A 12,612-nucleotide genomic window follows, 5' to 3' on the forward strand; every position below is an offset into this window, starting at 1 on the left:
GTATGCTAGATTTATATGAAATATCTAAAACTCTATATCACTGCTTATTATATGTAAAAGTATATTTATAATAACATAAAATATTTACAATAATGAACTGATTCTGAGATGCTTATCATCGTTCTGTCTCAGCACTCCGAATTACAGTGTGTCTTATAATCAGTAGTGAATCATAGTTTAATTAGTAACATATTTTTACTTCTTAATAGTATAGAAATTAATGACGCTTCTCACAATGGATAACATCTTAAAATTCGATGAAGTTAGATTGACAGATTTATTTCCCAAGTTGTACTCTTTTGCTATACACATTATAAAAATCATGAGTTCACACATACAGTATCAGTTCATTCTTGCTTCCATGGAAAGTGCGATGCAGTAGTCACCCCATATCCACTGTTTTGGCTTTCTACGGTTTCAGTTACCCGCAGTCAAGATGGTATGGAAGCAGTGATGCTGACCTAGTGTCAGAAGGTCTGCAGTAGCTTAATGTTAGGTCACAGTGCCTACCTCACTGGCTCATTTCATCTCATCAGTTAGGCTTTTTTTTTTTTAAGATCTTATTTATTTGAGAGAGTGAACAGGATTGGGGGCATGGGGCAGAGGGAGAGAGAGAACCAGGCTCCCTGCTGAGCAGGGAGCCCGATGTGGGGCTCAATCCCAGGACCCGGGGATCATGATCTTAGCCCAAGCCAGATGCTTCATTGTCTGAGCCACTCAGGTGCCCCTCATCAGAGGCATTTTACCATCTACACCATCATCATAAGGAGAAAGGTGAGTCCAGTACCATAAGGTATTTTGAGAGAGAGAGACCACATTCACATAACTTTTATTGTAGTATATTATCATTGTTCCAGTTTATCAGTAATTATTGCTGTTAATCTCTATGCATAATTTATTAATTAAACTTTATCATAAATATGTATAAGAAAAAACAGCATACGTAGGGTTCAGTACTATCCAGTATCAGGCATTCTTTGGCATCTTGGACCATATACCCCGAGGATGAGGGCAGGACTACTGTAGATATATAAAGCGATAGCTTTTTTGTAGTACAAATTAACGGTAGTAGATTTTAAAAGGACTAACAAATTCCGAGAAGTCTTTAGGAGTTGGACAGGGAAGAAACTTGTGAAGCAGACCAGAGGCAGTGCATGCCTGGGTCCTGTGAGTGATGGGCATTACAAAAGAGCCCCTGTGCCTTGGCACCAGACAAGTGTTGCTGTGCAGAAATGCTGATGAACCACCTCTTCTGTTTTTTTGTTTTGTTTTGTTATGTTGAGAGAAGCAAAAAATCCAATTTATTGTATGAAATTTTCTGACCTATAAATGTTGGCTCAAATAGAAACCATGCCTATGAGCGGATTCTAGCCCAAAGGATGCTGGCATGTGCTATCTGGCCGAATAATAAGCTCCTATGCCATCCTGGCTAGAATACAACTTCTACAAGAGCCCAAATCTCTGTTTTGTTTGATGAGTATCGCAAATATCTGAAATGGTACCCAGTACATAGTAGGTGCTCAATAAGTATAATTTTTTCCGAATAAATAAAGCTAGCATTAAGTCTCTTCAACCCAGGCAGAACAATGTATGGAAAAAGAGAAATACGTTGAATTTTTTTAAACGCCATTTCTGGTTATCTTTTTGTGCTGTTGACTGCCCTATTCCTATGTGACATTCAGACCTCAGCTCATGTCCCTTTTCTCAAAGCCCCTTTCCTAACAGCCGTCCTCTGTGTGCACCCTGCTCCACTCTGTGTCTGATGTAGACATCACTCCTGGGCCCCCTTGCACTTGAGGCTGGCCTCCACCGTGGTTCTTGACCTACTGTGTGCCCTGATTGCCACTCATCTTATGTCCTCATGAGCTGAAACTTCTTGAGGGCAGACTGGTATCTGATATTTTATCCCTTGGCATAGACTAGGCATTTAATGTTTGTTAACCTGATTGTTTTTGCGGTATTGAACTGTAAAGGTAAAGCACTCTGATGTGTTCTTTACTATTGATTTTCCTTTTCTGGGCTACCTTTCAGTTTTGCACAAAGGCCCCACCACTGCCCCACTTCTATAGTCAGCGAATGTTTTTGGACTCTCTTAAGACTAAGTCACAGCCTTGACCTGAAGACGATGAACAGTTTGAGCAAACAGACCTATGTAAAGAACTATGCGTTGAATGTCATGATAAAGGGGGAAAAAGTGCTATGAGAATATGGAGGACATTGATTATGATTTAGGGGGCCTGGGAAGGATTTAGAACCCTGCCCAAGGTTCACATTAAGGAGATGCATTTTCTCCTACGTCAGGGAGTAGTTCTCAGAATGAGGAACAACCATTCAGCTGCTATGCTTCATAGATTCCAAAATGGGTTGTGTATATCCCTGGGCACCCTCCCATGCAAAGTACCTTCCTCTTGACAGAAGACACTGATGACTCTCTAAAAGTGGGGGAGGACAGAAAACAGGATGGGGGAGAGGTGAAGAAAATCAGTAGGTGCTCACTCCCTATCCAGACATGTTGGTTATGACGAGCAATAGAACTTAGAGGAGGCAGCATGCTTTTTCAAGAACAGAAAGACCTGTATATATTTTTTTAATTTATTTATTCATGAGAGACATAGAGAGGCAGAAATACAGGCAGAGAAAGAAGCAGGCTTCCTCTGGAGAGCATAACGCGGGACTCGATCCTAGGACCCCAGGATCACCACCTGAGCCAAAGGCAGACGCTCAACCACTGAGCCACCCAGACATCCCGACCTGTATATTTTTAAATCAGAGGTTAAGGAACTGCCGCTAGACAGGATTACAAGATAGCCAAAAGGTAAATATTGGAATAAGAACATGAAGGCATGTGATGTGGATCCCAAGGAAGATGGATTCAGCTTAAATTATTAAAAACAAATAAATAAATGTTAAATGTAGGGAATGTACTGTCTTAATGAGAGGATGAGACCACAATATTAACTTGATCATAGCTTCCTGTATATCCTGATGCCACTTGAGAGTCGTTTAAAATAAATACGTGTGTGTACTCTGCCTCAGTCCAAAAAGAATCAGAGGTGGTCCCCCTGAAGAGAACTGTGTAGATTTCTGGAAAGTAAGTGGGTATCCTAAGGTTTTCTAGTATAGTTTTAATACTGCCCTTTCAGAACAAAACTAAAGTCAAGCAGAGCATGTTTGTGGACTTGGTCCTTCTGTGGCCATTTAAAGGCTGCCTGCTAAGTAGATGTACACTGACCAAGAGAGGCTAAATTATATTTAATTTTACCTCTGTGTCCCTATGCCAGCCCAGCCCCTTTCTGGAGGAGTCAGAGCACAAGCCCAGGTACCTATTGTTTGAGCAACTTTAGCTGTTCTGATACAGTAAGCGAGGTACTAGACATTTTCAAGCCAGGGCAGTTTTAACAATGAAATCACTGGGGTTTTTTTTTCTTCTTTCAAGTTACTCTTAAGAGTTTATTGTTCATGATGTGAACCTAACCAGAAATGGTCTCATACCTCTTTTATAATCATAAATCTTGCACCGGGGAGATAAAGTATGATGGTATCTATGTGAGTGCGATTTACCTAAACAGTCACACTTCATGTATGGGTGGACACCATGCAAATAAATGGATACATAAAAATTGGACAGCTCTTAAGAGATTTAATAATTCATCCTATTGCCTCTGCAAATAAAAGAACCAAAGCCCCATTTGTGCAATTGCTAAAATACGGCAGATAATGATTCATTCATGTTTAATATTGCTAATAAATTTGAAAATCCACATTTTTATTGATAAACATTTTCTTGAAATGCAGTCTAGGCGGACAGATTGTTAAATTTAAGTACTTTATAAATGAGATTTGTAGATAGTGATGCGATTAGTGGCAGCGCAGCATCGAGAGCCATCTACCACCTTACCTGCACTCCTAAGCACTCAGCAATGAGTTTCGTATTTCATCTTTATGTGCAACCAAATTGCACACAATTTTAGGGGAAAAATTAGCATGGTAACAGAGTAATGACCATTGTAAATATTGTGCTTCCCCTTGTTGACTTAAATTACATGCTAACAGTATTTTGGAAAAATATTTCTGTTAGTCTAGTTTAATATATTGAAATCTTTTTGCCTGTGGTACTTATATAGAGAAGAAATACATAAATCTCCTATTAGATTATGTCTTTGATGTACACACAGAAAAAGGCATATTATACAGTCCAGACAGTTTGAGATCCAAAATTATTTTTATTCATTGGAAGCCATACAATCTCATTAATATTTCTATCTGCACAGGCTTTAATAAAATATTGTATAGCTCAAGATGCCCAAAGAATTGTTTCCTCCCTGGGTTAGTTATGTCTAAAATTTCAAAAAAATTTGAGAGAAGTGAATTCATACATTATAGACATTACATAATATCTCGACATTCGTCTTAAAACAGCATGGCATGCTGAAATATATTTTTGTAGCAAAAATTTGCCCATGTTTAATCATAACAAATCTTGTGATTACCCTCTGTATTGACTGGATTGTATGATTTTCTGAATTTTATTTCATATCATTGTCGGACTTTATGTATCATTCTTATCTCCCCCAAGATCCCAGAAGCTTATTTCATTAGAGATCCCCATACGTTTCTTCTTACACAGGACTTTATCAAGGTATACATGTTGTATTTAGTGTTAGAAGTGTTCTTTGACCTTAGCTGCATGCATGCACTCACAGGTTTAACATTTCCACATTTAACCCCAGCTTCTAAATAAGAACAGTGACTTGGTTAACAGAAGCACGTTTAGAAAGAGAAGCAAAACCTGTCTGCAAAATACTAACAGTTGGATGATTCTGCACCCTGAGAGAACACCCACTGAATTTTCTGGACTTCTTTCATGGCTGACTTGGGATACACTTGCATTGTCGGGGAGTATGTTGACCTCTCTCGTTGATGCATATTGATTATGACAGTCCCTCTCCTTCCCCTGCAGGCCATGGAGGCACAGATACAGAACTTTGGACAGACGCCATCTCAGTTGCTTATCGAGCCACATCCGCCTCGGAGCTCTGCCATGCACCTGGTAAGACATAGCAGCCTCAAAGGAAAGATTTTTGCTTTCTTTGTATCTGGGTGCACGTCAAATAAAATTGTGGTTTCAGCAGCAGTTTTAAAGGCTTCTCGATTTATTGGGTAGCTCTTCAGGGTAAGTATATGCTGAAATACAGAGGAGAGGGGAGGCAGCTCTTACCCCTGAGTGCTGCTACGCCGGCCTGATTTGGGATCCACGACAAGGGCCCGTCTTCCCTGACTCTGTAGGCCTCTGCATAAACTCACCCATACACATGTAGGCACCAAAATTAGATTAAAGTAGGATGAAAATATACTCTCAACACAATATATTGCCCGATGTAATCTTCTGGGGCAAGGTGGAGCAAAGGGAGTAGCTCGTTTTAAGGAGAGGACAGAAATATACAGGTACTCTGTAGGCACTGCAGAGAGGCCGAGGGTTAGGAACAAGGGCTCCAGAGCCAGTCAGGTCAAGCATCAGCTCGGCCTCTCACTAGCAAATGACTTGGGCAAGGGATTTAACCTGCCTGCTATGTTACAGCATCTGTTACACGAAGGCAAAAATACCACCTGCCCTGAGAATTTCATGACTTAATACTGTAGAGCACTCAGACCAGCACCTGGTGCACAATATGTTCTCAAGAAACGTTAGCCGGTGACATCAGCTTCACTAGCTCCTCATATTAAAACTTTTATTCTAGTTTTGCCAGGGAAAAGGTAAAATTCTTTTCATTTTAATCTGAATTTTAAAAGCTCCTTTTCATAACAAAGCAGTCCCTTTTTTGCAGCTTATTAGCAAATTGTATAACACCTCCCTCTTCAATTTGAAGAAGGTAACTTTTCTGAGAAACTTCTTTAGTGGGAATTTAAAACTGGTTTAAACTGATTTTTAAACTGTGGTTTTTCACTGATTATTTTTTTACTGAAGTGAAAAATGCTTAAAGGTAAAAAAGGTGTCTACAAAAGGAACTAAAGTGCATCCATTTCTCTAGGCGGTTATCAAGGTAGCAAGTACTCTTTAAGTTTGGAGTAAAGAGCTGTGAAATATGGTACATAATATATGTGCGAACAACTTATAAGCTGTTATATTGTGGTGGAAACGCTGTTCAGACCTTTCATGTGTTTTTTTCAGTTACTTAACAAATTCATATCAAGTTCCCTTCTATGCATCAGATATGATGCTAAGCACTGTAACACAGAGGATCTGCATTCTCTAGACCTTCAACAAATCAATAATCAAACTGCTAGTGAAACACATAAATAAATGTGTTTGTTTTAAAATATGTTTCTTCTCTCCACAATGGCTCAAGAGAGTTCTAATGAACTCTTCTGATTGAAATGGGTCCCTGTATGTGACAAAGCAGAAAAGTTGACACCAAGCACACAGTTCCTCATGAACACGCAGTCATGGTGTAGACGTGGGGACGTGGCCTTGGAACCTCAAGCCTTGAGATGAAGTATTTTTGATAAACTGTCTAAGAGAATATTTCTAACACTTTATTTTATGAAATGCTTTGGCAGAAGAGTTTTATTCCCGTGTTAGTTGTCTCTGTTGTAATAATAATAATAATAATAATAATAATAATAATACTTATCCTGGAGAAATGCCCAGTCAGGATTCATTGCTTTCCTGGGGAAAATTGTTAGAGACTAAATTGGCATGGAGCTGCTCATAATGGAAAGCTCAGCCTTCTAAGTGCATGGAGCAGACAATTCATATGTATAGAAAACAATTACAAAACATTCACAAACTCTACATAGTGGTTATTTCTAGAATCCCCCCATTTTGTGTTTTCAATGCAGTATTATTTATGGTGTTGGAACAGTAGCGTTTACAGTGTCACTTTCTGTCAGATCACATGCTAGACTTTTGAAACAGAGATTAAAGGAAGAAAAAGGGTTAGCCCTCGGTAAGCGCACAGTCTAGGAAGAAGACCTCAACCTTAACCAGTCAGTGGTGCCACAGCAAAGATGCGTGCAGAGGTCTGACAGGGAAGGCTATTATATTATATTTATTATATTTTATTATTATTTACATTGAAGCCATGACCCCAGATGAACCAGCTAACAAATGGAAGTATCAATTAGTTCATGTAAACAGTGTCCGTGACTGACTTGACTCATTCTTCCACAAAACTGATGCTTTCACCACACTGAATAATGACACTACATCCTGAGACAGATCTGTGAGCTCACTCCTCACACCACAGTCTGGCAAGGCTTACACTGAGGCCACTCATCAGTGATCTCGTGTCACCTGCCAGCCACTGCACAGAGGCCTTGCCCTTTCCCCTGTGCCATCCTCATCATGGGTTGGAAGTTCAGGTTGCTTTGCTCTCTGCTCGTGCTCGCCTCATCTGTGTTGACCTCTGTCTGTCTCCCCAGAGCTTTCACTAACTCTGTTATCCCTTCTGTTTTCTTCTGCTCTCTTCTCTTTCTATTCAACAGTGTTTCCTTCCACAGAGTCCACTCATGTTTAAAGATCAGATGCAACAGGATGTGATCATGGTCCTGAAGTTTCCCTCAAATTCTCCAGTGACCCACGTGGCAGCCAACACCCTGCCCCACCTGACCATCCCCGCAGTGGTGACCGTGACCTGCAGCCGACTGTTTGCAGTGAATCGGTGGCACAATACAGTAGGTATGTGTGTCTAAACACGGTGCTTACCAAAGGGGTCTTAAAAACTGCAGTGAAGTTAAGGTAAGTGTGCTGGGTATAAGGTAAGCTAGCTAGTATTCCAAATTATTGGCAGGAAGCAGCAGAGCAAGTAATTGCCAGACCTAACTAGATGTCTCTTGTTCACTCTGCTCTGTGTGAGGGCCTCACAAAATGCTTGGCTGATGGTTAAGGATTCAATAAATATTTGATAAATTGAAGCAGGTCTACGAATAATTCAGGTCCTCCCACCCTACTATATGCCTGCCCCACAAGGAAAAAAAACAACAACAACACTGTTAGCCCATATTAAACAAAAGTGAGGGGTACCTGGGTGGCTCAGCGGTTGAGCGTCTGCCTTCAGTTCAGGTCGTGACCCCAGGGTCCTGGGATCTAGTCCTACATCAGGCTCCCCACAGGGAGCCTGCTTCTCCCTCTATCTGCCTCCCTTTCTGTGTCTTTCATGAATAAATAAATAAAATCTTTAAAAAAAAAAAAGTGAGTTTGAATCCGGATTTCTTAGAGGGTGGTTACAAATCCTCTTTCTTCCACTTCACTTATTTCTTCAGCAAATATTTAAATGGCCACTGTGTGTCAAGTGGGAGCACAGTAGTGAACAAGACAGGCACCATCTCCCTCCTTGTGGAGCTTGAGAGTCTTTGAGAAAAGACAAAATCTAAATTGTTCAGTGATTTTATATGTGTTTTCTTTAAACTCCTTTCCAAAAGTTCCAGCTAGTACATCTTGAAGTGATAGACTTCTGTTATAAAAATCAGACATTGATACATCTACAGAAGTGGATATGACCAAATGATTTATTTGGCCAAATTCACCCCTTTCAGTATCCTTGGAAACCCCAGGACCCTCACTATCTCCAGGACTAGATGGATAAGCCATGGTAAATTCACCTGAATTTTTCTATTCTACCAACTTCTGTGTTGCTCTGAAAAACAGTCTAATTTATATCATAGCTTCATCTTGTAAGAGTTTCTAAATACACTATGTTGATTGGTGATACTCTCAACTGAGGTAATTCTATTACCTTGAGGGAATTCCATTTGATCAGAAACATGCAACAAACATCTTAAGAAAAAATAAAACTTTATTATTCACAGAAGTCTGAGTCTCTAGAAATACTTTGTGTTGAGAAAAAACTATATTCATTTTTTATTTAGCATTATTCATAAGCATTATATATGTTATATAATCACATGTAAAAAATTATGACTAATGAACTCAATCAAGCCCTAAATATTAATCCTCTGATAGTAGCTTTTCCTGAGCTTAAGATCTTTGGTGTGGCTCAATTTTTTACCTTCAAATGGTTTGCCATGTATTGAATGAAGACGGAAGCCCCATCATCCCCTCTGCCCCAGCCCAGGTGAGCCCTGCCACGTTCACACCCACCCTTGCTTGCAGGCACACAACCTTTCTTAGATTTCAAGCTCACTGGTTGCCCAGAAATCTTAGCTCTTGGAGGGGTTCAAGAAATGTTATGATCTTCTATTTTATGCAGGCTTTTCTTGTTAGGATGAAAACAACACTCTTTCCAGCTTTGTACATCTTCCATGGAAACCAGCAGTCCCTATTGTGATGATTTCATTGAGAGTGTCTACAAAGATGTGTAAATGACAATCATTTTTATAACAACTTACCAAATAATTTTTAAGCAGTATACCTTTTATACAATCATCATAAAACACTGCTTATTAGGAAATTCCTTCTTTCTGAGAATATTGCAGTAGTTTTCTCCTTCTGTTTAACCTTTAGGCCTCAGAGGAGCACCAGGATACTCCTTGGATCAAGCTCATCATCTTCCCATTGAAATGGACCCCTTAATTGGTACGGTAACAACAAGAAATACATTTTCATGAATGCTGACTGTCCAGATTCCTATGTAGTTATTTATTACAAAAGGTATCCAAATGATCATTTTTCTGCCATAAAATTAATGTGCAGATAACATCGAATTACCACCAAAGAGCTATATATATCATAATATGCCATCTCAAAAATTTTTTAGTATTAAAGTGATTATTTGTGGCATTTTCTTGATATTTTAAGTTGGATAATTTAAGTTGGTTCTAAACAAGGCAAATCATTTGAAACTGTCCTTTTTTTCAGCCTAAACTATTCTTTAACAACTATATATTATTTAAAATATTTGAAATACATAAGGACTCAAAAAAAAATCATGAAAGAAAACTAACACAAAGGACATCTTTTCTAGAAATCTCCTTCCAATAGGACTGATTTTTTTAAATTAAGGATTTCATATGAATTGCAAACTTATGAGCTGTAACTCTTTGCAACAGAGGATGGAAATACTTGTAATCACATGCACATCTATTAGTATATGATCCAGAACAAGTCCCTTCCTGTTTCTAGGCCTCAATTTCCTAGCTGCAAGATGGTTGATCAGGATATTTGTCCTGCCTTTTTTGTGGGATCATGTAGAGAACTAAATTAGGAAAAAAAATTGAAAATGGCATGAAAAATAAAGCCATATGCAGTTACGGTATATCTTTTCTTATGTTTCTTAATTCGCCCTTCATCTTTGAACCCAGAAATAAGTTAAAAGGCAGTCATTCAAGTTAGTTACTTACACCCCTACACAAAATAGCAGTTACATGTCTTTGAGAACAGCTAAGGTGTAGGACTGGGAATATTGTCTAGTCCAGCTATTCCTTCACCCAAGAGACATCGACAATGTCACATACAGCTGGAATGTAACCATGGAAAAATTAGCTCTATTCTTATTAATCAAGGATCAGTTATGTAGTTTTCAAGTGACTCAGAACCTTTGATTGTCTTTTCTTTTGCTACCTTTTTCTGTATAATTTTTGGCTTACCGCCCTAGCCATTATTATGATAGCATTAGTGAGGATCCACAAATAGTTGCACTTCAGTCTAATTGGCGTTAGGGAGTATGGGTGATGTGTGCATCTCCTGTTTAAGAATTCAGCCCAGGGATTTAGCCTGAAAGGACAGCGCAGAGTACGGGACAGGCTGGCATGCAGACAGACACTAGGGAAATCAGATGGTGTCTCCGAGTTCCTGACTTTTTTCAGATTCAATCCCAATGCTATCCATTGATTCTCTGCCTGTCTCATTCCTCCCCAATCCCTCTCCCATCTTTTTTATTCCTCTCCTCCCCTGCCAGCCCATTCTGGAAAGGCCTTCTGTTTGTTGACAACCCAGGTCTTTAAAGCTGCTGACCTAAAGCTCCCTGTGGGGCTGCCCACATAACAACATCCCTTGCTCAAACCTCTCTCCTGTTTTTTCCACATGAATTGTAAATGCCATCAGAAAATGACAGATTGGGGCGAATATTAAGATTTTTTTCTTTTACATACCATACCTCACACAATATTTGTTCCTCCTCATTATAGAACTTGTAGGACATTAATGAACCTGTGTATAGTGAACCTAGGTAGAATTAAATCCACTTAAATATTTTTATTTTAAATTCAGTATTTGAATTTTTCATATTTTTGGAGGAGAAGGAATTGAAATCTCTGACAACCTTTAGATACCTAATGTAGTTCATAACTAGCCACTGCTACTAAAAATGAAGCTGATACTCCTCATGGGGATATGTTAGAATGTTAATAATCTGAGAGCCTTAAAAACTCATTTCTAGATAAATGAAGCATAAAAATATTCCTTCCATTAGTGCTTGATGAAACTCTTGTGGAGGGATGCCTGGGTGGCTCAAAGGTTGAGTGTCTGCCTTTGGCCCAGGGCATGATCCTGGAGTCCCAGGATCGAGTTCCACATCAGGCTCCCTGCATGGAGCCTGCTTCTCCCTCTGCCTGTATCTCTGCCTCTCTCTCTGTATCTCTCATGAATAAATAAATAAGATCTAAAAAAAAAAAGAAAGAAACTCTTGTGGAATCCTTCTTTAAACTCTTTTTTTCTGTGTATGTTTAGCCAATAACTCTGGTGTGAACAAACGGCAAATCACGGACCTTGTTGACCAGAGTATACAAATCAATGCGCACTGTTTTGTGGTCACAGCAGATAATCGCTATATTCTTATCTGTGGGTTCTGGGATAAGAGCTTCAGAGTTTACTCTACAGAAACAGGTAAGCCTAACTATGAGATACCTTAATCTCTCCAAAATGCCTGTTGTTACACCCAGACCTTAAAATAAAATCATACTTAATAACGTAGGCATTTTCATCTTGAGTGCCAAGATTCAAATTAAATATTCACATTGTATGTAACTCATTATAATTCTGTTCATTCCAAACCTTAGCATGAGTCCTGATTTCACAGGACAAATGGGACTATTGTCCTGTCTCTGCCCCAAATCAAGTCAGGTAAAAGACTAAAACCATCCCTTAGTCTGGCCCCAATCCTGAAGAATAAAAATCATGATTGTGGTGTTTGTAAGTCATTTTCCTTGAAAATCCCAAGTAACATTCTTGTATCATTTTTCAGAAGAAACTCAAGAAAGCATCTGTAGCTCAATTTGAATTAGCTTATAAGCTTTCACGTTTAACAGAGACACTTTTCACAAATCTGGTAAAATAAAGTTAAGCTTATTGCCATTTAAAGAACAATAGCAAATGAATTAAACCTCCCATTTCTGTGTTTCAGGGAAACTAACTCAAATTGTATTCGGCCACTGGGATGTGGTCACGTGCTTGGCCAGGTCTGAGTCCTACATAGGTGGGGATTGCTACATTGTGTCTGGGTCTCGAGATGCCACTCTGCTTCTCTGGTACTGGAGTGGGCGACACCATATCATAGGAGACAACCCTAACAGCAGTGAGTATTTGTCTCAAAGTGTCCCATCAGACTACAAGTTTATGTAAATATTTTGTCTTTCATAGTTTCCTAGCAACTTTTCCTAGGGTTGTAAGGATTTTATTTTTTTTTTGTATATTTTTTTATTGGAGTTCGATTTGCC

At 39.1% G+C, this 12,612-nt stretch overlaps 1 protein-coding gene across 9 annotated transcripts in view; it reads left to right on the forward strand.

Moving 5' to 3' along the window:
• The window catches only part of NBEA (neurobeachin), a 664,605-nt gene that overhangs the window by 631,796 nt on the left and 20,197 nt on the right, over positions 1-12,612 (forward strand). For 4 of the 9 annotated variants that reach the window (XM_041767622.1, XM_041767625.1, XM_041767624.1 and 1 more), the window contains 6 exons: positions 4,577-4,639; positions 4,961-5,050; positions 7,486-7,678; positions 9,464-9,535; positions 11,627-11,782; positions 12,300-12,470. In XM_041767622.1, the coding sequence (XP_041623556.1) occupies positions 4,577-4,639; positions 4,961-5,050; positions 7,486-7,678; positions 9,464-9,535; positions 11,627-11,782; positions 12,300-12,470 (745 nt within the window). The remainder of the gene's footprint in view (positions 1-4,576; positions 4,640-4,960; positions 5,051-7,485; positions 7,679-9,463; positions 9,536-11,626; positions 11,783-12,299; positions 12,471-12,612) is intronic. The other 5 variants (XM_041767626.1, XM_041767628.1, XM_041767627.1 and 2 more) reach the window with 3 other exon arrangements.

The sequence above is a fragment of the Vulpes lagopus genome, chromosome 8, assembly GCF_018345385.1.
Source record: "Vulpes lagopus strain Blue_001 chromosome 8, ASM1834538v1, whole genome shotgun sequence".
NCBI lineage: Eukaryota > Metazoa > Chordata > Mammalia > Carnivora > Canidae > Vulpes > Vulpes lagopus.